Genomic DNA, 25,494 nt, shown 5'->3' on the forward strand with positions numbered 1-25,494 from the left:
AGTATTAAACCATGTCGAGTGTAAGATGATCAGACATGTGTTAGACCATGTCTAGTCTAAAATGAGCCGACATATGTTAGACCATGTCTAGTATAAGATGATCAGACACATGTTAGACTATGTCTAGTGTAAGATGATCAGACACGTTTTAGACTATGTCTAGTGTAAGATGAGGAGATAGTATTAAACCATGTCGAGTGTAAGATGATCAGACATGTGTTAGACCATGTCTAGTCTAAAATGAGCCGACATATGTTAGACCATGTCTAGTATAAGATGATCAGACACATGTTAGACCATGTCTAGTGTAAGATGAGCAGACACATGTTAGACCATGTCTAGTGTAAGATGATCAGACACATGTTAGACCATGTCTAGTGTAAGATGATCAGACACTTGTTAGACCATGTCTAGTGTAAGATGATCAGACACATGTTAGACCATGTCTAGTGTAAGATGATCAGACACATGTTAGACCATGTCTAGTGTAAGATGATCAGACACGTGTTAGACCATGTCTAGTGTAAGATAAGCAGACACATGTTAGACCATGTCTAGTGTAAGATGATCAGACACATGTTACACCATGTCTAGTGTAAGATGAGCAGACACATGTTAGACTATGTCTAGTGTAAGATGAGGAGATTGTATTAGACCATGTCGAGTGTAAGATGATCAGACATGTGTTAGACCATGTCTAGTCTAAAATGAGCATACACATGTTAGACCATGTTTAGGGTAAGATGAGCAGACACATCTTAGACCATGTCTAGTGTAAGATGAGCAGACACATGTTACACCATGTCTAGTGTAATATCAGCAGACACTTGTTGGACTATGCCCAGTGTAAGATCAGCAATTATCTCAATAGGGAAGCAAAGCAAGCTTGCCAACTAACAATTCCCTTTTTCCCTCTATAGGAGTGTATGAACAAAACATTCAGATTAGCAAACTGAACCTTGATTGGAATTGCCTAACAACTCCCCAATTTTGTTCATATTAACCTTTCCAAGCTCAGTATGAAAGTACTCCTGAATCAAACTGAAATTTTTATATGGGTGCCATCAATCCTGAGAAGAATTGGTAAGATAACATTAGTATAAGACAATAATACATGAACTTGAAGTTTTTACTCTATTCTAGAGCAACCAAAGTCTAAACTACTGCACACAAAAAGATCTCTAAAAAAAGAAATTTTCAGCTAATTTTGAATATTTTAAAGCACATTGAAGGAAACTTTTAAAAAACAAGTTTCAACTTATTTTAAAATAGTTTTATTTTGTGTACTAAAAGTGAACTGTAGCATGCTCTTGAGGCAGTTCTGGTGCATTGTGAACTGCACACTAGTAATGTGTATATTACAAATTGTATTGCACTTCCCAATAGATCTGAGATCCAACGGATTATCGGTTGTTAGTTGTATGTGAATAGTATGTTTATTTGATATATATGCATATACCGATATATTGTGAATCTAAAATGAAATTAAATGAAGAGCAAATAATAATAAAAGAGGCGATAGCAAATTTGATAGCAAGTGAAAGTAGCTTAGAAGATATATAAAAACTCGCAATAATATGTAGCAGATAAAACATTACTAACAAATTAGGATTTGATATGAATGAGTATATAACAGATATAAAGCAGAAATGCACATATACTTGAAAAAGGCAGCTGAAAACAAAGCATTAACTATATGAATAATAACAGATAAAAAGGCACTCTGTATAATAATGATATTAAAGTAAAAAGTATTACCTTGTTACATCCTCTCAAGAAATGCAATAAAAATTGTCCTGGTTGTGATATAACGTGATAAATATTCTTGATCGTGCGTTCTGTTGACTTTAGTTTACTTTAGGAATATTGACGAATATGATAAGTGTAAAACACAAGTCACCAGCTTGAGGTGCACAAGATAAATGCCTCAGGTGGTCAAAATAATAGAAATGTGTTGCTACCAATTGCTAATGAGTCATACTTCTGATTATAAACCAAATACACAAATGTTGAAATAGTATTGAAAAACACATAAAATGAGAACAAGGCTAGGTGAAATCACAACTCTGTGGTTAAAATTGACTCGTTTGCTGTCTCTTGAGGACAGCTGATAGACTAGGACAGTGAGTAAAGATGTACACATTACTACGAGTATAGCAAATAAGTTGCTGAATCTAACACAAATTATCAGTATGCAGTTACAAATTGTCATTACAAATTGCAAATAATCAGTATTCTGAATACAGAGTTAATTCATTCTCAGAACGACTTAACTCTGTAAGTTAGAAGCTTGACTACAGTCAAGCTTATAACTTACATTCTAAATTCAGCCTTTAACAATGAGAAAGACAGACATGCGAGCATTCATTTGCGATCTGTGAATTCAAAACAAACCTCTGTATCTCTTTTCTGATTCATTCTGTCATTCTCAAGTGACTCTGCACACAGTTGTTGATGGACCGAGTGACACCAAATAATCTAACAATCTAGAAGAGTAGGAAGTGCAGACAAAACAGAAAAAGGAATCTTATCAGATACAGTACTTGTTTACATGTTGGGATTTCAACTTGTCACAGTGACTTACAAAGCTGGAAATTCATGAGGCATAGGAGTCTCCCTCTCTCTCTTTAATTGCCATATCCTGTGAGAATGTGGGAAATCGTGGTTCTCCACCAATTCCTATCCCTTGTTTTCGGCAATGCCTGCTCCAATACCTGCTACTCTGACTGTAGTCAAGCTTCTACTTACAAAGTTAAGTCGTTCTGAGAACTGCTTTGTAGATTCAAACTTCATATGTTGGTGCATCAATTTTTAGAAAAAACACACTGTAATTGGTTTATTCCGTTCCATATGCCAAATAACCTACTGTTTATAATTTCCTAATAAACACTGCAGGTAATTAAACTTAACATAACCTATTTTAACTAACCTAGGTAAAGTTTAATCTAACTTAGCCTGTATGTTTTTTATTATTTTGATATTCTTTACATTTTATTTATAATTTTTGCTGGACTTTACTTTTACTCACAAAACTACAAGATGTTAAAGAATTTCGATTAACATATGTTGGAAATTATTATGGGTGAAAAGTCACATATTAGCTTAAATTTTACACTGTACGTTAGAAAATTCATAGAGGTGTGACTATATAGATCTTTGAATATGATGTGCTCTATCCAATAATAGCCTTTATCTCTAAGTAGGTTGAAGCTACCTGAAAAATGTGACACTAGCATTGGAACTTTCAATGTTTTTTTCATGTGTGTTTGGATTTCATGCAGGAAATATTCCAAAATGGCACACACAATTGAAAGCACTCAATGTCTTTGACATAGCCTGATATATGGGCTGTAGCAGGACAAATATTCAATTATCAGTATATGCAATGAATGTACTCTGTGGGCTATAAATTGCTGTTACATCATATTTATTGAAATTAGTTAGAAACCACATTACCGTTAGTAATTAGGTCTGTAAAATGTCTCACAAATTTCTTACAAAAATAAAGATCAAAAACAACAAACGGGAAATTCTTTGGGTAAACTTGTTGAATTTTTTTTATTGATTTTCATATATTTTGAATTACCCATTCTTTTTAGCTTTAAAATACACAAAGCATTTCTGTAAATTGTTGTATTGAAATATATTTTAAGCATTTTTAACTCATTTAACACTTTATAATTTAAATTTTAGAATTTAATTTTAGAATTTTTTTAGCCAAACTTAATATTTAATCCTGTCATTAGGCTTTATAGCGAAATAATATTGTTACTAGATTTGAACTGCTTCGGGAAATGTTTACGGAGGTTTGCATAACCCGTGACCCGAATTCAGCCTTTATCAATGAGAGAGACAGACGTGCGAGCATTCATTAGCGATCTGTGAATTCAAAAATCACCTCTGTATCTCTTTTCTGATTCATTCTGTCATTCTCAAGTGATTCTGCACACAGTTTGTGATGGCCGAGTGACACCAAATAATCTAACAATCTAGAAGAGTAGGAAGTGCAGACAAAACAAAAAAAGAATATTATCAGATACTTGTTTACAAGTTGTGATTTCAACTTGCCACAGTGACTTACAAAGCTGGAAATTCATTGAGGCATAGAAGTCTCCCTCTCTCTAACTGCCATGTCCAGTGAGAATGTGAGCAATTGTGGTTTCAACTTGCCACAGTGACTTACAAAGCTAGAAATTCATTGAGGCATAGAAGTCTCCCTCTCTCTAAGTGCCATGTCCTGTGAAAATGTGAGCAATTGTGGTTCACCACTTCCTATCCCTTGAATTTTTTGACGATGCCTGCTCCGATATCTCAGCTCTCTCTTTTTCTGGTAGTTGAGCTGCCATCCATTTGCTTAGGCTTCCCAAGTAGGTCAGCAGCTGTCTGCTCCTGCTCTTTTCCTGCAATTCTTCCTGTTACTGTCAAGTTCTCTAGGCCCTCCTTTCGTATTATGAGCGCAAAAACTCCGGCTGTCTTTTCTTGATTGTTTTTACTAAGTTTTTTTCACTCTCTGCTCTTCTTAATACTTCCACATTTGTGATGAAATCCGTTCAAGATATTACAGAAGTATAAAGATGATACCATGGAGCACACGCTCATAGAGGTTCAGAGAATGATAGCAAATAGAATTAACAGAATATAGAGTCGTGCAGTGACAGAGATGTAAGGAAACAGAAACTCGACGCTGTAGCATACCATTATAATTGAAAGATTCTTTCGGATGCCTACTTGAGTTGTGGCAACAAGAATGAGCAGTGACACCGCATCAAACTCTTTGATAACTCTCCTATTGCTGTCTATCGCTGTCTGTTGACTGATTCCCTAATTATCTCACTACGGTCTATGATTGATAATTCATTACACTATAGGAAAACCAAGAAAATTTTGATGAGATAAAATTTCCTTATGACCTGAAATATCCCAGAGAGCCCTTTTAAAATAGAGCAGCTGCCTGATGGATGAGTCAACTTGTTTGGTTTGTGAGCTGTCATTACATGTGCTGGAGAGCTAATAGGAGGAACGGCATCGGTTGTAGCAAAACCTGCCTACACTTTTATCTTTGGAGGCAGCTAGAAAATTGAAAAGGTAGTCAGTGAAGACACAGTAAGTAACACTTTTTTGGCCGTAAAAACTCTGGTGTTAAATATAACAAGTTTTTCTAACTAAGTAAGCTGTATGTAGTAAAGCAGCAATCCAGACAGAACGACAGCAGATGTTGTACTTAGTGGATCATAAGTATACTAATGCAGAGAGTGACTTGCATGCACCTCAGTGTTGGTGTTCATATTCATAATACTGTGACAACACGGGGGGGGGGGGGGGGGGAGGGTTGGAAGAGGGGAGCGGGTGTTGGGTGCTTCAATGAGTGACAGCGCGTGTAGTATTTCAAATACAGTAACAACATGGGGCTGGTTTTTGAGCCAATATATTAGCCCATGTCTCGAACAAACATTCAGATCTTTGCTCAATAATATATTCTAAAACACATTATAATAGTTGAGTGTGGAAATATGTACTTTGTATTAGCGTGTTGAAAGCATGCCTGCATAAGCATGCAAAAATACCTGCTGCAAATATGTATACTATATCGCCATCTGAATAAATAAAACACTGCTGTAGGTCCAGGCAGAGGGTGAGTATGCCGCTGTGATACATGTGAGTTTTAAATATATGCGGTTAATCGCATACGTGTTGACAACTATGCACGAGGTCATTAATAGTCGGTGCCCTTTAGCCTTTGTAATCGTTCTCTCAACTCTTACATATACTCACTAGTTGAATGAGCTTTTGTGTTTGCGCTTCTCACTGCCACCTACTTGGCCTGCTCTGTCAACATAGATACAGCTGACGCGAGGGAGCAAGGAGGAAGTAAATTGCTATTAAGTCTGTGTGTTAAAACGATAGTCTGTATCGCGATAGTCTGCATTGCGTTGCAGGTTGAGAGACATGTCTCAACTTTTGAACAAGCTCCTTGGAAGAAAGAACAATTTTAAACCATCACATGAGCCGGCAGCGTTCAGTATTGGTCAGCCGACGAATGTTCAGAGACACGTTCATGTTGGGCTTAATCCTGTCAATGGACAAATTGAGATTGAGAACTTTCCGGAATCTTGGAAGGAATGGATTGCCAGTGCCAATTTCACGTGAGAATGCTAAATTTTTTTAAATTTATGGAATTATAGAGTGTATCTGCAATATTCAGTTTAGGTTAGCCTTAGCTACGGCTAAGACGTAGGAATGAGACTAAAACTGAAGAGTGAGGCTGAGGCTAAGGCGTAGCTAAACTCGGCCTTGTCGTACGAGCTGTAAAGCTATTGCTTGCTGACAGCAACTACTGAATCAAGCTGATTGTAACCTTCTTTACCACCTTGTAGTAGCTTGAGTTCATTACCACCTTGTAGTAGCTTGAGTTCCGGTTAAACTTGCATTGCTATGCGTGATTTATAGTCACATGGGTTAAACTCTATTTTAATGCAGCGCTGTTATGCTGTGTCTTAACTGGTATCAAATCTTCCAAAATAATCATACGTCAGCCGAAGCTACTTGAGTTTGTAAAAAAACGGGGACCAAATGCTATAGCATACCATTGTAATAGGAATCTTCTTTTTTATGCCTACTTGAGTTGCAGCAGCAAAAATAGATAGTGTCACCATGTCAGAATTGTTTAGGCTCTCTACATGAGTCAGAATGGAACTTAAAAAACTACTAACATTCAAGTTATTTCCTGTTTTATGGTTCCACAGACTATTTGTTTCTTCTTCTTGACTAACAATTGAACCGATCATTTGCGGAGAAACAAAATAAACATTGCAGTAAAATAAACTGTCTAATGAGAATGACTTTTGGTTGCACCGAGCCTAATCAAGTCTTGGCATGACTAAAACCATCCAGTCATGAAGCCATTCAGTTGCATGACTGGACTTTTATTGCTTCAGCTGTTCTTCCCAACCGAAAGCTTTTAACGTAACGTTGGAAGCTTCTTTTTCGCTGTCATGCAACTTCCTCCTAATAGTCTTTTTTGTTTTACTTTCAAAGAACGTGATCAGACTGACTCTTTTGCAATAGTACTACTTGCTAGTACTACTAGCTACACACACATCGAGTGCATGTACACTAAGCACATCTGGCTAGTAAAAGTCTACTTAATCAGAGAAAAGATCGATAAACCAAAATAGCAAACAACAATAGTAAGCCAAAACTTATTGGTTCATATTTTTCCAATAAGAAAAATATCTAAATGTAGTTTGCTGTTTTTTATTGGAACAGCTATCCTTTGTAATATCTCACGTACATGAAATGAAGACCACTTTCAGATCCCAACACATAAGCACACATAAAAAAACTTTTCATAGACTGGTGATACACAAAAACAATTGTTGAGGCCTACCTGTGAAAATGGAGTTACCTCCTACCTCCGCTTTCGGCGAGTTGTGATTGACATGGTACTTGAAGTATTGATTAAAAGACTACCCATGAGCAAATCCAAACGAAAAGTGTTTAGCCTTTATTCAACACACTTCTTATATGGCCAGCGTCGAGTTATGTATATATATAATAGCCTATAAATATTAGATATTGGTGAAGATCTCAGGCTACATATTTCAATGAAAACTTGAAAAAATAGGAATACCCATTGTCAATAAAGTCTCTTCAACTAGATTCTGGTATATAATCATATACCACAACAATATTGTGGAGAATACACAATTGTAATATGAACCGTATGCATAGCCCTTATCCCTAGGCAGTCTGAAAGCACCTGAAAGGTGTGAAACTAGCATTGGAAATTCCAATCTTTTTCTCTTGTCATGTTTTTCTGATTTCATGTAGGAAATATTTTAAAATGCCAAACATAATTGAAAACACTCGCTGTCTTTGGTAGTAGGCATATGAATGAGGCATTTATCTGTTTACACAAAAGTAAAAGTTAGTTTGGTAATTTACCACTTGTCTATTGATTCGTATGCTTGACAACTTGCCTTATCATATGGTTGGCCGTTTTATCTTGTGTGCTTTTCTCAATGATATCTCTCTCTTATCAACTGGGCTAACTAAACAGGGTACTGTGGGTCATTCCATCCACTGACATACTCTTACTACCACTAGTAGAACCAAAATCTTAGTCTAATTGTAGCAGTAGCAGTAGTAATAGAAATAACAGTAGTAGTAGCAGTAGTAGTAGCAGTAGTAGTAGTAGTAGTAGTAGTAGTATTAGTAGTAGTAATAGTAGTAGTAGTAATAGCAGTAGTAATAGTAGTAGTAGTAGTAGTGGTAGTATTAGTAGTAGTAGTAGTAGAAGTAGTAGCAGTAGTAGTAGTAGTAGTAGTAGTAGCAGCAGTAGTAGCAGTAGTAGTAGTAGCAGTAGTAATAGTAGTAGTAGTAGTAATAGTAGTAGTAGTAGTAGTAGTAGTAGTAGTAGTAGTAGTAGTAATAGTAGTAGTAGTAGTAGTAGTAGTAGTACGTAGTAGTAGGGTAATAGTGCCTTTCAAATATAGAGATATAATGTCTTGATATTACTATGAAAAATATACCTAGTCAAGAAAATTAACAAAAATTGAAGTTTAAAGAACTGAGTATAATCCGAAAACTGCAAAGTAGGTGTTTTAGAATATTCTGTGAAATTGCTTGTCTAAACATTGTTAATGATATGACAAGGCGTGTCACACTCAATAGGTTATTCATTCAACCACTAACTAAATAGGAGCATTATTTATGCTTGAAAGGAGCTCGCTGGTATCGAGCACCCCAGACCATTAATGTTTTAGGTAATCTAACGTCACAACTACTTAACCCAAGTACAGACCATAAAAATTTCTCAAATGATCGTCTGTTTCTGGGATAATTGAGGCAAGTGACTAATCCCCAAAAAATCAAAAAGTTATCAACTAAACCTGGACAATGCATACATTTTCTGAAAACTAACAAAGTGGAGAATCCAACTACACAGTAATCTAAGTTGTAAATGTTCATTACATACACCATCTTTGACCATACATCATGGGGAGGCAATTTCGTAAAATTTTCCTAATGTTTTAGGAGTTGTAAGCAAAGGTAGTGTCTTTCTCTTGAAAGTGTTTTTACAGAATCCAGCAAAAATAAGTGTGAAAAACATCTGCACAAAATTTCTTAGAATTATCTTCATTATTTTTCATTTTATTGCAGTTTTATTCTAAACCGACAAAGTCAAAAATAAGGAGAGAAAACAAATAAATAATATTCGACTGTACAAACTGCACTCCATGAACGCAAACAGAAAATTACAGTAAATTAATATTATTACTAATTGATATTGATAATATAATAATATGCTATATAATACAATATAATTTTATAATATAAAAATATAATATAATAATATATTAATAAAATATTAATATAATTAAAAATAATTGAAGTAATCACAGCTTATGAGTAAAGATCTCATATCAGTCTAAATGACAGCCCATTTTGCATGCTGCACACCAGCATTATAGTTAAAATCAACGCGGTTGTGATGAATAGCTCGAAGAACTGGAGAGGGGTAACACAATCATCAGGTATGTTTGTGGAACCAGGTTGCAGCACTGTAAAATCTGGCACATCATCAGCAAGCTCATAGATCTCCCCCTCAACCACGTCTGCAGTAACCTCCCTCCAGCCAGCCTCAGATTGCACAGCTACCTGCTAGCCACGTACAGCTTGTCTCCCTCCACCGGATCTCTGGCCTCGAGCTTTTTCTCTGGCCCTTTGTACAGCACCAACAACCGGAGATACAGCTAGAAAAAGGAGACAAGCATTGCAACATCGATTACAACAATCCGTAGACCAGGAAGTTGTTGATAAAACGATTACAAGAACAAGAGAATATTGAGGCTACATATATACCAGCTGCCTCAATATTTGTTGACTCATACTGGATACTAGCACTATTATTATTAGTCGTGACAATGACATGTATAAATGTAATAACGAACTATTTTATTTATTTTTTACAGGCTGACGCATAATCTAACCCTCTCACAGTAATGAAAATTTGTTTTGCTCAGAAAAATCAACTCTAGATCAGCTTTCGTGTGACTGACTACATGTTGAAACTTCAGTTTGATGTCTAATTACTAGTGCGACTGTGACTAACACTCTAATGAATTACGAACACCAACGAATAAAAAGCTAAATAATTTTACTTACATTCATCATCATCTTATACAGAAGAGGTTCGGAGTACTCATCATTAGTCTGGTCGGCCTCAAAATCGCTGCCATCAGAATCTAAATGACCTCTAAACATCTTCCTCGTCCATATTGAGAGTAGCTGTTACGATCGTTATCTTGAAAATAATTTCTTTTTGCAAAACGAGTAAAACGGAAATTATTACAATGACTCCAACTGAAAACATTTCTTTGTTTTGTTTCCTTTATTATGATTCGGTAAACTGACAAATTTGAGCTAATCAGAAAAATTATAGAGCAATATTGTAACAGCCAATTTGATCGGACTGTTCAAAATAAAATCAGGCCGAAAAGCCGATCAGATCGGCTTGTTCAGAACTTGGATTAAAGGTTGATTTGCAACAAAATTCACATTACAGTTATTTGGTATCTAAAGGTTCACCATGTCTTACTCTGCTGTGTTATAGGTGCAAAATATGTGAAAATGTGATTAAAAGCTCTTAAAAGCTCAAAAAGAAACAGTTAATCGCAGCCAACACGAAAACCCCGTGGTTGGAATCCCTTTATTTTGATGACGTCATCAGCTCGACGTGGTTATGTTTTGATACGTGATGTTATCACGTGAATTGAAAGCCCAATAAAAGGCTCAATATATAACGTCTCGTAGCACTAGTTTATGACAAACACTTCGGGTTCTACCGGAAAGCCCTTATCAAATATAGATGCTCGCTACTTCACAGTTTCGTTTCAGCTTGGTCTAATCATCTTGTCGTAATCTGATCATGTGACCCATACTTCCTGCCAAATAGCGCGAACAATTTCTGCAGCATTTTTCGACTATCACAGGTGACCAACAGACTCGTCATGTTTATTAGGGAATGATATGCACTCCTTCGAGCTAAGGTTAAAAAATTAAACTAATTTTAGGCTAAGTTTTGAGATATCAGTGCTCAAAACAACAGCATTACAATGATGATTAAATGGACGCGTAAGAACAATAGACATGGTTTTATTAAATGCGTGAAGTATATTTGTGAAAATATTTCGACGAATGAGGTTACATGAAAGTGTAAACAGAAGCACATCGTGTTCAACTACATCCCATTTGAGCCGTTTTGGAGAGGGATTCCAACCTACAGGGTTTTCATGATGGCTGCGATTAACTGTTTGTTTTTGAGCTTTTAAGAGCACGTAATCACATTTCCACATATTTTGCACCTACAGCCCAGTAGAGTAAGACATGGTGAACCTTTTGATACCAAATAAGTGTAATAACTGTAATGTGAATTTTGTTGCAAGTCAACCTTTAAGCCAAGGGACAACTTCCTGTAGTCAAACTTTTTACATGGAATTATCATTGTTGAAGTCATAAAGTTGTTGAATTCAAACTATAGATGTGCCTCAAATCCTTTGTATCTAGGTTTGATCTATAGAAATATATATGTACAACATGAAGTATAACTGTATGCGCTGTAAACTGTAATTACATGATGAGATAGGAAAGGAGAACTAATCCTGACAAGTTATGACAGGTTATGACAAGTTAGGACAGGTTCAAACGAGAATAAAAGTGCGCTGATGAGCTGAAGTGATCTTGGAAGCTTGATACAGGAATATAATATTGTTTGTAGTAGTCTTAACTTACTCAAAAACTTTTTGGGCTACTGCATGAATCACAAGAATGCTGTGATGAAAGGCATATATAAATTGCTTCAATTATGAAAAACCAGCTTTAGGGGCAGGTAGAGTGTGTTCAAAGGAAAACTAGTGCCTAGATAAAGATAGGAGTTACTCTTGTTGTGGTGGGAATGGTTAACCTAGATATATATTTGTTCTGTGTTCAGAGATATTATTAAGAAGACACTTTCTTGTCTATTGTAATTATTAGGGCCTTCAACTAACAGGTGATGAAAGTACTTAAGCCTGGCTCCTATATACCGGTGGCAGGATCTCGAGGCTGAGATGGGAACCTACACGCCGAGTTCCCCTGGTAGTTGCCGACAGTCAACGCAAGAGTTCAGCGCAGTTCACTTTCGCGAGGAATCGCAGGCAAAGCCTTTCGAAAACCTTTTGAAACAGTATGTCGAAGTTGCCACGTTTTTGCTATCATCAGCGACGCAGCTTTATGTGAACATAAGCCACCGAGCCTAGCGCCGCAAATGTTTGCTGCGCGAGATTATCGCAGAGGTCTTGCGCCAGATATAGGAACCAGGCTTTAGTGAACGATTGTCTGTCTCAATAAGAACTGATTACAGCTGTCACCTTCTCATATAATGAGAGTTTTTAACAAATTCAATTTTATCTGGACAAACCTGAATTACCTATTTCCATGTTGGCAAAGAAAAAAGTTTTTAACACTTTGAGATGATTCGGGAGTGTACCTCTTTTGTAATTTTAGTTGGCGTAGGACTGCGAAGTTTTGCTCTATTTGTTCACAAACTGTTTTCAATAGAATTGCAAAGTTTCAACCATAAATCACCTATAAAAGCTTTTCAACCATAAATCATATCTGCACCCAGTCGGGCGAGGTTTCATTGCACTGGGTTCAGACATATCCAGCAGAGATCACAGTGCTAATGTTTGTCCAACGCATAGGCTCATCTTTGAGGAAGGTCTCACACAAAACTGCAGAACAAAAGCGTGGTCATGGGGAACAAACTTTTTTTACTTCCTTCTACAAGTGCTTCCTGGTATAAGAAGTTTGTAAATCAGCCTTGCACAGCCTGCTTGAAAAGTGACGGCTTCTATTGGTTCCATGAATCTGTGTATAAGCACACAAGTAATACAACTGACTGTATACTAGATTATAACAGGAGTAACATACGTTAAGCTGAGTATATACTAGATAATAGGCTCATTGAAATGACTCCCTAAATCTTGGTCTGCCAATAGATTTTGAAGAACTTTTATTTTCGACTGAGTAAAAATGCTTCCAAAAATTGACCTGACTCAGTTTGAGTTTGCAAACAGATAATTAATTGCGGCAACTAATTGTGGCAACCATTCCATCCTCTCACTCAAAAAAAGCGATCACACGCTAACGGCCAATAAAAAAGACCAACATATTCAAACATGTAATATCAATCGGCAACATAGATTTGCCGATGTGCTCATTTGTGATACAAATAAGCAGTCGCAAAAATCAACTTACAGCTAATAACATATTATCAGCCAGCGTTCGTGCAGCAATAGTCAGCTAGATGGCTACTGCTTCAGAGAAGGAGATATCTGTTAGTTAGTGACAACCTAGTAGTGGCTATTTTAATTCTTGCTATGCAAGTTTGTGGCTAATGTTAGGTTTAACTCTTTTGCTATGGGATATCTTCACAACAATCTTTAATCACTGGCTATGGGATATCTTCAGAAGAAATCTCAACTTTTATCTTGAGTTTTTTAGCGCTATTGCACCAACTATCTATATCGTTCTTGACCATTGTCAGTCCATCCGTCTGTTTGCTTTTTCTCTTACAAAGCAATCGTTATACGCGGATTGATACAATTATTCTGAGGTGCTCAAAGAGGCCGATCAGCTCAGTTGGTTAGAGTGTCAGTCTCATAAGCTGAATGTCTTAGGTTTGAGCCCCGTATTGGCCTAAGCTTTGATTATCTCATTATTCGAATTTACAGAATTTTGAGTTTCGGTGAAAGTTGCCAGAATTACACTTCTATTGTAACACAAAAATAAAAGCTCCGACATCCATACTGCACGTTATCATTTTTGATAATTTCATATTGATATAACATCAAATTTCAAATGAAGCTGGTTTCAGATTAAAAGAAGTATAATAGAAGTTGTAATCTGTCCAATGAGGACCACTCATTTCAACGAAACAAATATTTCATTAAATATTTATTGCTAGCCAATTACAAAGGGTTATAAATGGAGCTAGCGATAACTATCATTTAAAATGACCATTGATAATAAACAAATCACTTGATATAATATATATATAGTTAAAGGTTGACTTGCAACAAAATCCACATTACCGTTATTTGATAAGAAAAGATTCGTCATATCTTACTCTGTTGTGTTGTAGGTGCAAAATATGTGGAAAGGTCATTACAAGCTCTTAAAAGCTCAAAAACGAACAGAAAATCGCAGCCACACGAGACCGCCGCAGTTTAGATTCTCTTCCCAAAACGGCTCAAATGTGATGTAGTTGTGAGAGATGGTTTCTGTTTACACTTTCTTGCAACCTTATTCGTCAAAATATTTTCACAAATATACTACACGCATTCAATAAAACCATGTCTATTGTTCTTACGCGTCTGTTTTATCGTCATTGTAATGCTGTCACTTTTAGCACTGATATCTTATAACTTACCGTAAAAAATCGTTAAACTTTTTAACCTTAGCTCGAAGGAGTGCATATCATTGTCTGATAATCATGACGAGCCTGTTAGTCACCTGTGATAATCGAAAAGTGCTGCAAAAATTATTTGCGAAGTATTGGGTCACATGATCAGATTACGACTTGACGATTGAATAATGCCTAAACAAAACTGTAAAGTAGCGAGCATCTATGTTTGATACGGGGTTTGCGATAAAACCCGAAGTGTTTGTCATAAACTAGTGCTACGATAAGTCTTATATTGAGCTTTTTATTGGCCTTTCAATTCACGTGAGAACATACGTGACAAGACGATAACCAAATTTCGTGGTTACGTCATCGAAATAAAGAGATTCCAATCTATGGCGGCTTTCAGTTTTTGAGCTTTTAAGAGCTTGTAGTCACATTTCCACATATTTGGCACTTACAACACAACAGAGTAAGACATGTTGAATCTTTTGATACCAAATAACTGTAATCTGAGTTTTGTTGCAAGTCAACTTTTAAGATAATCTTTGAGATAACATAATACTTGAGATAATTCTTATAGTTTTTTATGATTTTCTATTTTTAATAGTCACTTTAATAAAACCTTCATAAAGTCTCATGTGATGGTGATTGTAACAATATGAAGGTAAAACTCTAACCTTGAACTTGAAAACAATGTCAATGTACTTTTGTTTTTGTTTTTGTATAGGCCTACTCCTCGGGGCAGTTTGTTTGCTCTATGATATTTTTAGTAGGTGTAGTAACTTTCTATTGCTCAGGATAGAAATGATGATATATTTATGCTAATACGTTTTGTGAGTAGGGAGTCATAACTCCTAATTTTCAATTAATTGTGGAGTAAATTGATAATTTTCCCACTTTTTTAAAAGTTTGCTTTCAAACTGGCATTTTAAAATGTGTACTTTAATTACCATCAACGCATATTTTTACAACGAGTACTGAACACAAGTCACCAGCTCATCACCTGAAGCCCTGACGAAACCCTCTAGTTAATAGCATGCTTGTGCAATTAGTAAACCGCTATGGAGGACTTGAAATTCTGTTTAAATTCTGCCATCGGCCTGGTTTTTTTTAGAAATTTGCTATTACTAGCTAAAGTGTCAGCTGATCACCAAAGACGGTGTGTAGAGGATCGTTGTCAGCCTTTATTTGCCACACGAACAATACCAGTACTTGTCGAGATACAATAGATATATTTTGTCAATCCAATAAAACATACGCGGGGAAGTATTGAAATAACAGAGAATATGATGTCCTCCGTCTTGTGCTCCTAGACCAAAGGTGCAGCTGCCGTTTATATACGCTTGTTAAGCTCCGTCTGCGTTCGGGAGCGGCTAGTCCTCTGCTTAGCCAGTCGGTTGTTTGTCATTTGGCTGGTTGTGAGTCCAGCTGGGTTAGTCTTCGGGCAGTCAGCTTGGCCCAGCTCTGGCATGGTCAGCCGGTTTCTCCTACACTTAACATCTGTTGAGAAATAGAAAACATGTTAGTCTTTGAAGTTAGTTTTCATTACATGCACCTTTGCTTGCGATAGTCATTCTATGTACCTTTAACTCCTACGTCTCAAGTACTTTTAATCCCTACATCTCAAGTACTTTTAACTCCTACATCTCAAGTACTTTTAATCCCTACGTCTCAAGTACATTTAACCCCTACATCTCAAGTACTTTTACCCCCTACATTTCAAGTACTTTTAACTCCTACATCTCAAGTACTTTTAATCCCTACATCTCAAGTTCTTTTAATCCCTACATCTCAAGTACTTTTAGCCCCTACATCTCAAGTACTTTTAACTTCTACATCTCAAGTACTTTTAGCCCTTAAATCTCGAGTACTTTTAACCCCTACATTTCAAGTACTTTTAACCCCTATATCTCAAGTACTGTTAACCCCTACAACTTGAGTACTTTTAGCCCCTACATCTCAAGTACTTTTAGCCCCTATATCTCAAGTACTGTTAACCCCTACATCTCGAGTACTTTTAGCCCCTACAACTCATGCAAGATTTCTCACAACTATGGTTAGACATTGACTTGAAATAAGTACAATAAGCTCTGGTGTCATGCCAATTATTGTAGCCTCAGATCTGATGATTATTAGATTACAAACACAGCCATATCTAACAACTATGTTATACTCTCTTACTTTACAGAGAAGAAGAAACAGAGTCCAACCCTAGCGCCCTAATCGATGCGCTCAAGTTTTATGATGTCTACCAAAACAGTCAAGATAGTAATGTTGTTTCCGATGGAAAATTCATTAGCTACTGTGAGGAAGCAACTGAATCTTCTAGCACTGACACGAGTGAGTTACCTTCGAGTGACTGTTTATTAGTTTTTAGTGAATGTTCATTTGGTCACAAAACTAATAATCTGGCAAGGATTATACAGCTACCACTGCATCACCAAAGACGAATACTGCATCACCAAAGACGAATAAAACAAAACGAATTGTAAAAGCTTATAATTTTTTATAGAGCATACTTTCTCAATGAGTATATGTTTTCATGGATTATACACTCCCATAGAGTATACTTTTCTATAGAGTATACTTTCCTATAGAGTTTACCTTCCCAAGAGTTTACTTTTCCATAGAATATGCATTTCCATAGAGTATATTTTCCTATTGAGTATATTTTCCTATAGAATACATACTCTAATAAAGTATACCTTTTCATAGAGTATACTTTCCCATAGAATATACACTCTCACAGAGAATATTTTCCCATGAAATATACATTCCCATCGAATATACATTCCCATAGAGCATAATTTCCCATAGAATCTACAATTTCATAGAATATTCATTCCTATACTTTTTTCATAAAATATGCATTTTTATAAAGTATGCTTTCCCATAAATTATACATTCATCTTTTAAATCCTCTTGGTAACAGAGCAGGAGTCGGCTGATAATAAAGCCAATAGGAAGATCTCTCTGATCTATAGAACCAGTCTTCTTCCACCATTTTATATTTTATTGCACTTTGCTCAGCTCCAATTAGTCCTACTAGAATACAGTGTTTAGTTGTGCTCAATACACTTGCATCAAGAAAGACAATAACATGGCAATATTCTAACAGTTATTAACATCTATGCATCTGATTGGAAGTTTAACGAGTAAAGCTCTAAATATATTGATGGACTACAAATAGACCCCTCTAAAGCAATCTGTTGCAAGTAGGAAACCTAAGTTATACTTTTAGCCATAGGAAAAGCTAACAAAGGCTTGTACTAGTACTAATGGACCTAAGGCTACATGCAACACAAAGGGAGACAGTGGTTTAGGACAATATTAGCATGTATTAAGTGCATTGTGTAGAACAGGGAAAGTAGTGTGGTAGAAGGTTGCAGAGATTCAGCTCTAGTAGGTAAACTAGTTGATATTCTTGTGAAGTACTGTAGTAGTTGGTATCGATAGCGCATAAAGTCTTTCTGTAGGTCAAATCACGTTCAATAAATATATAAAGATAAGCTTACAGAACCAATAGCTTTCTGTATTTTAAAAACTTTCTTATAACCAAAGTATGTTTGCTACTGAGAGTTGGTAGAAATGTAGGGTAATCTCATGATAATCTCTCTTTGAACATATTATTATCAGCATTTGCATGGGAAATTACCTTATGGGGAGTTTTTTTAGCATCAACAAAAAGACAGCAGATCTTTAGTAGGGCTGTGAGCTTGTAAAACTGTATCGCATTAGAGACAAAATAGGAAACATTGCAAAACACTAGAACTCATGCCAGGTTTACAACAACTCTTCTGTGACTCGCATCGGAAGTAAAACATACAGACAATTTTGTTCATTTTTGCATACCTACGTTTGTTAAAAGATTTGTAGCACAAAATTGCTGTCATCACTTACCATTGCATCCGCTCCTACGTTTTTGCTTGGTACTGGTACAACATTGAGACCAAATCAAGTTCAAGGGAATTTTCTGTCATAGAACTTTGATATCCTCAAGGGCACTATGCTAGATACTGTCATTGACTCATTATCATCGTGTTTAAAGCGTGCACCTCTATAGGTTACATGTTCTCAGACTATGGAGGAAGTGAGAAAACAACTCCTCCAGTGAGTGTCGAATCTGAGACATCCCCTTCTGATACTGAAAAGCCAACGGAGAGTTCTGACACCAAAGCGTCAGAACTTGAGGATTCACTTGAAAAGCCAGTCACCATTAGAAAACAGAGCACTAAAAAGATCAAGAAGAAAATGACCAACTCTGAAATATTGTCCGAGCTGAGTAAGTTGATTGGTTGCTCTAACTTTCTAGGTAAAACGATTGGTTGCTCTACTTTGCTATGTACATTTGCAATTGATTTGCTACTTTGGTTTTTTAAGTCAGTTGATTGGTCGCTCTAGTTTTCTCTATAAGACGCTTGGTTTCTCTAGTTCGCTAAATTAATTGATTGGTCGCTCCAGTTTTCTCTGTAAGGTGATAGATAGGTTTCTCTAGTTTGCTAAGTAAGTTGATTGGTTGCTGGTGTTTTATCAGTAAGACGATTGGTTTCTCTAGTTTGCTAAGTTAGTTGATTGATTGCTCTAGTTTCCTAAGTTAATTGACTGGTTGCTCTAATTTTCTAAGCCGGTTGATTGGTTGCTCTGGTTGTTTTATGTCAGTTGATTGGCTGCTCTAGTTTCTTAGTTAAGGACTAGACACTAATTTTTTTTAAATCAGTTGATCAATTGCTCTAGCTATCTAAGTGACTCAACTGGCCGTTCTAATTTTCTAAGTAAAATAATTTGTTGCAGAAGTTTTTCAAGCTGAATGTTTGCTTTTGGTTTTCGTGTAAGCTAATTGATTACTCTAAAATCCAAGTCAAATGGTTGGTCGCTTTAGGTTTTTTAATCATTTGATTGGTTATTTTAGTTTTCTAAGTCAGATGATTGGTTGCACTATTTTTCTAAATATGAATAGTTTTTTGGTCCATTGCTTCCATGATTACCAAATTTACAATATTCTTAGACAATTATTGTCAGAAATGCTTTTGTTATCTCCCTGCTTGTGCGTAAGTAGAGTTTCATATGATCCACTCTTTATACTTGAGCAATAAATATGAAAGCCGCAAAAACTTTGCTAATCCAGACATTGCTATTAGTAGAATATAGAGATTAGAGCTGAAGTTGAACAGTTTAGTTTTACAGAATGTTGTTAAAAATGGTCACAAAAGTAGAGCATTGATTTATGTTTTCATATTTATTTAACTGCTGTGAATAAAAATTAACATTTGGTGGGCTAACGGTAAACATCAGAACTAATTTTTGGCAGCCTTTTCAGACACTTATAAGCATTTTTTAAAGATCAGCTTAATTGCTTTTCCAATCTGACTGCTGCATAAAAACAGAAATTTAGCAGCATTTAGTTTAAATGAAATACACCAAACAAATTAGTAATACATTCACAGTGACCTTTGTAGGCGTTTTTTATTTTTCAAGAGTTGAGCAAACTAATTTTTAACACTGTATGTCATTTTATTTAATTTAGTTTTGTTATTTTATTTAGTTTTTGTAATTTTACTTATTTAATAGGTAATCTTTTTAATGTTTGCTTAATAAATAGGATAATATTGCATTATTTAAATAAAATATTTATTATTTTTTTAAGATGTTAGAAGTTTATCAGTTTGCACAATGCTTTGATAAGTCGATCTTGTACCGCTCTGATGCACCAAATAACGCTCTGATAACATACAAATAATAAATAACTAATAGTGTTGTTATTACTAAACAATTAATTTATTATATTAAGGAGGCATTGTAATTTACAGCATGCTAAAACTTTGTGATATGAGAGACTCCTGAAAATCACATTTTCAACTTACAAAAGCTCACTACTCTAGAGCTCTTGTCCGTGTACCATGCACGCCCATATGTCATGCCTACTATTGTTTGCTGTAGTTTAAGAAAGATCATTTTCAAAATGCTCTTCCGCACAATAAACAGTTATTCAAGGGTTAGACTTTTAGAAAATATTGGAAAGACTATAAAGAGGAAATGGGTTAGGTGTGGGGACGCCCCACATACTCTCCGATAGCAAAATTTTGAATTCTTTTTTAAATAAACACTTCTAGCATATTTGAGACTTTGTTAGAAAGAACCATATGATTGGGTGAAAAATTTGGCCTGCTTCTACTCAAACGATGTGTTTTTTTATTTCATGTACACAATTTTCTTCAGGACCCTAACATAATTTAAAACAGTCGTTAGTAAGAGTATCAGTTAACCATTACATCTGTCAACTGTTATGATCTGAAAGATTCTTTAAAGGCGTGGTCACACGAGCACCGAACCGACGTAGGATCGGTTCGGAGGCTGGTTCGGTTCGTGGCACATGTCACATGGCCACCGAAGTAACTTCGCTTCCTAGATACCATACGTATAGAGACAGGACACGGTTTCATTAGTAGTTGTTATGTATTTGAGTTAAATATTTCTATTGTAAACAAAAAAACTTTGAGGAACAATTATAAATTATAATTACACAGCAGATTTATCAGAAGATCGTTCGGCTGCTCAAAATAAATCACTCGATACAAATATTTTGCTAACCCTTCCCATCAACATAATTATATTTTTTTTATTAACATATGAATGTTTTTCTATGCTGAGTACATAACAAACAAAAACAGTCTTTATCATAGTACTGTGGTTTTACATAAATAAATCAGTCAACGATAGTTCATCAGGATGAATATGACACATTACTTATATTCTACACGAAAGAAAATCACAACCATTCCCTTACATTTATGCAAAACTCAAGTGCAACATCTTACATTTATGCAACCCAATCACAAGTCCGGGTGAACCTTGTCGTAAATTGCTTCATGTTGTTTATTTAACGAAATAAAAGTATCGTCCCATTTCTTTTTTAACTTTACTCACACGCACGTAAGAAGAAATGTGACTCGTGCTCGCTAGAATTCTAGAATTTTAACCAGCCAATAAAAGCAAGGGTTCGGCACGAAATTTCGAGCAGTACCGAAATAGTTCGTTTCGGCCAGAAATGTCCTCAGCCAAACTTTTTAGAGCTGAAAACGACGTCGTTTTGCGTCATTTAGTTCGGTTCGGTGCCCGTGTGACCACGGCTTAACACTCTTTGCTCAAGCATATTGCTCATATCAACTGGACTAACTAAACAAGATATGTCATTGGCTGATTGCTGACATCAGCACAACAATCCAATCACAGCTGGGATAACAGCATAACAGCCTATCACAGCCGCTATAACATAGGGACGGAACACAGCCTATGACCATCTTTAGCTGGTCCATTCTCATAACTTCTGTAGCTGCTCTTCAGTTCTGTATACTTGCAGTTTAATGCATCACATAGTTTCCTTCCAACCTTTTTCTCCATCCAGACTAGTGACAAGAGCGACTCTTTGTATCGCCTTGAATGACAGTGTCATTCCCGCCTCAACATTCTGAATACATTTTCACTGTTGACATAATAAACACCCTATAGTTAAAATACCTACATCTTGGTATTTCTCTAATTTGTCAGTTGATTTATACAGAAAAACTATCCATTTGGGCGTACTTTTTTTCACCGCAGTGATCTTTGATCTTTACTGCTAATAGTATGCTAATAGTGTACTATTACAGTTAATTATTCAGTAATAATAACGCAATAAACTTGACTATAGTTCTACGCCGCCGTTCGTATAGTTTTTACGGTAAAACTGTTTATAATATGATTGCAAAACAGGTTCTTGCTGGCCTTAGAAGCGATGTCAGTATTTACATGTACATCCTATTTCTTACAAAGTTGAAAAGAGTTTTTCAAAATTAAGGATGGCTGACTATTAAAATAAAACTTGAAGCAATATAATATCAGAGTACTGTACTACTCAAGAGTAACTACTACTACTACTACTCTTTCTCTTTCCATCTCTTCCTCTCCCTCTCTCTCTTCCTCTCCCTCCCGCTCTCTCTCTCTCCCTCTCTCTCTTTCTCTCTCTCTCTCTCCCCCTCTCTCTCTTCCTCTCTCTCCCTCTCTCTCTTTCTCTCCCTCTCTCTTCCTCTCTCTCCCTCCCTCTCTCTCCACTCTATCTCTCTCTCCCTCTCTCTCCCTCTCCCTACCTCTCTCTCCATTCTATCTCTTTCTCCCTCTCTCTCCACTCTATCTCTCTCTCCCTCTCTCTCTCCCCCTCTCTCTCCAACTCATTTACATTACTGATAAAGACAAAGGCCTCAGCAACTTTACTTATCTAGCCACAGCTATTACAAGAATAAAGAGATTAGAGCTTAAGTTGAACAGCTTCATTTCACAGAATGCTGCTAAAATTGGTCACAAAACTAGGGCATTGATGTACATTCTCATATTTACTTAACTGCTGTCAATAAAAATTAATATTTAATAAGTTAAAGGTAAATGTCGGAACTAACTTTTGGTAGCATCGCAGAAACTTGCAAGCTCAGTTCCATTTGTGTAGGTAAATGCTATTGGTGTATTTGGTGTTTCCATTTGTGTAGGTAAACGCTATTGGTGTATCTGGTGGTTCCATTTGTGTAGATAAATGCTATTGGTGTATCTGGTGGTTCCATTTGTGTAGGTAAATGCTATTGGTGTATCCGGTAGTTCCATTTGTGTAGGTAAATGCTATTGGTTGGTGTATTTGGTATTTCTCTTTCAGAGAAAGTGAGTAATCCTGACATAGATCCTCATGAAGAATATGAGATACTTGAGAAGCTCGGTGCTGGGTAAGCAAACTTTAAAGGCTCTGATCGTTTGTTTACCTGCTGGAGTTGTATTCAAGCTTTATTAGGTCAACCACGTGCTGTATCGCTTGTCTTCTGCTAGAGGCCTATCAACAAAGCTAAACCAAAAGTTTTCTCTTATCAATCTAATGTAAGATAAGATATCCAATAGTTTTGGGGAGTTTTGGAAATCGTATTAGGCTATAAGCGGTGATACGCCCAACATGTGACACTGTATAGTATTGGACACCCACAGGTATCCATGAGTGATGGTACAGTATATCAGATATGACATACATATTTATAGCAAACTTTGCTTTGAGATTACGAAGCAATTTAGATTATCTCCTCCACAAGAATCTACATTTGTGCATTCCTTAATGGGATCATGCCTTATGGCTTCTTGTACTACTTACTATAATAGTGCTTGATGCAGTTATGTAACTACTCGCTGATATCTCTATTGTGTGTGCGTGTGTGCATACGTGAGTGCGTGTGAGTGCATATTTGTTAGTCCGCGTAAACGTTATGCATTTCCCAATTTTTTGGCTGATTTTATCCGAAATTCTCAGAAATATGCTTTGTGCCTTCTGACAGGTTGCCAAAACTATTTGGTTTCAAAACTCTGTCTGGTTCCTGAGAGCCAGCCTTTTATTTAAACACCCATTCTGATTAGATACTCAAGGATGGACCTTCATATGCGTTAAGGGCAATAAAAGCAGTGTAGCGATTTGAAATCTACAGACATGCTGCCGGCTTCCTAATAAATATGAAAATAAATCATGAGGTAATTTCAGGTTTAATGATAGTTGTAAATTGTTTAGGTTTTAGAGTTGCTCACTCATTGGCAAAGAATGATTTTTGTTCGTATACCAACAAGAGGTAGACTTTCAGTTTCATCCATGCATAACATGAATAATCCTTGCTTAAGTTTTTGTGAGTATTAATTGTTGGCTTACCCGCAACTCAAGGTGAAAAGAGAAAACAATTTCTAATACAATTTGAAAGTTGATACCATGGATGCTGGTTACCATTTTGGTTAGAAGTTTACTTGCGCTATTGATAACAGGACAACAGAAGAAACCTTATTTCATAATAACATGTAATATATTGGACGCACATAATCATAAATAAGAAGATGTTTGTACTTACCTGCTAGTCTTACATTTGCCCATAACTGCTAGTTTCACAGCCTGTCAATGTCAACTTTCAGGTGGCTGTTTAAAGATTGACAGTGACAGGTGTCTTCTTTACTATCTTATATTGCTCTATAGATTATAGAGCAATATATTTAACATTACTTGTAATTTTGAGTATTATTAGTAACTTGAATGTAAATAATCCGTCTGTCCAAAACCTGGTTGGATGTTGGAGAAAAAGGTTCCATTGTAGAGGTTTTTAACTCAGAGCATTCAGTTTCTTAGACCCACACTCCAACACATTCACCAATCAACAGCCTTCCAACATTTGGGAATAATTGTGCACTGTTATCATACAACAACAGCAGTTTTTTAATACTTTGCAGGGCATCAGGTACAGTTGTGAAGGCAAGGAAAAAGGGGCACGAAGAGATGGTTGCTATCAAACAGATGAACCTTGCCAGCCAACCAAAGAAAGAGTTGATTATAACAGAGATAGAGGTAACCATAGAGAAATGCTTTACTCTTTTTGCTTTTATGACCTTGAAGCTCACTTCTTTAGATGATTTTAATTTTAAATCCAAGTAGCCCTGCAGACTAACTTGTGTTGCTGCTTAGGTGGGAGGGGGGGGTTAATTTAAGGTCAGATGCCCTTTCTGGCATCCCTCGTGGCCTTTTCTGGAAATCAAATCCCAATCTGTTGTGCAAGAAGGAAGTACTTAGTTCCTAGTTCTTTGGATAGTATATGATAATGTAAATTAAAATAGTTTGCTAATGTATTTACATGTTGAGTGAGATCAATGGACACTGTTCATGTAAGTCCCAGGGCTGATACTCCTTCCTAAAAGGCCCATTCGGTTCGGCCCAAAATCACGTTTTAGGAGGGTTTTCAGACCATGGGGCACTGTCAGTGAATTTGCTATTTTAGGGGGAGGGGGTTCCACAACCAAGCCAGTAAAAAGGCCCATGCTCATTAAGATTTTATTCAGCCAAAATAATACCAAGAAATCGCACCGAAATTCCAGTCTTCATTTTAATGCAGATTGCTGCTGCTTGCTGATGGGATAGTAAGGGAAAAGAGACAGTCGACACTGCATCATCTTAGCAACCCTTTAGCAATATACTCAGAATGAATGATATGATATTTCTTTCATTGATATTCATT

At 36.2% G+C, this 25,494-nt stretch overlaps 1 protein-coding gene across 3 annotated transcripts in view; it reads left to right on the forward strand.

Annotated features, from left to right (window-relative positions):
* The first annotated feature begins 4,960 nt into the window (after positions 1 to 4,960).
* LOC137410613 (serine/threonine-protein kinase PAK 1-like) overlaps positions 4,961 to 25,494 on the forward strand; it is a 32,190-nt gene continuing 11,656 nt past the window's right edge. Inside the window, exons 1-6 of one of the 3 annotated variants that reach the window (XM_068096056.1) lie at positions 4,961 to 5,103; positions 5,937 to 6,143; positions 16,638 to 16,789; positions 18,513 to 18,731; positions 23,127 to 23,193; positions 24,716 to 24,830. In XM_068096056.1, the coding sequence (XP_067952157.1) occupies positions 5,947 to 6,143; positions 16,638 to 16,789; positions 18,513 to 18,731; positions 23,127 to 23,193; positions 24,716 to 24,830 (750 nt within the window). In that variant the 5' untranslated portion in view covers positions 4,961 to 5,103; positions 5,937 to 5,946. Of the gene's footprint in view, positions 5,104 to 5,812; positions 6,144 to 16,637; positions 16,790 to 18,512; positions 18,732 to 23,126; positions 23,194 to 24,715; positions 24,831 to 25,494 lie in introns of those variants that run through there. The other 2 variants (XM_068096058.1, XM_068096057.1) reach the window with 2 other exon arrangements.

The sequence above is a fragment of the Watersipora subatra genome, chromosome 1, assembly GCF_963576615.1.
Source record: "Watersipora subatra chromosome 1, tzWatSuba1.1, whole genome shotgun sequence".
NCBI classification, from domain to species: Eukaryota; Metazoa; Bryozoa; class Gymnolaemata; order Cheilostomatida; family Watersiporidae; genus Watersipora; species Watersipora subatra.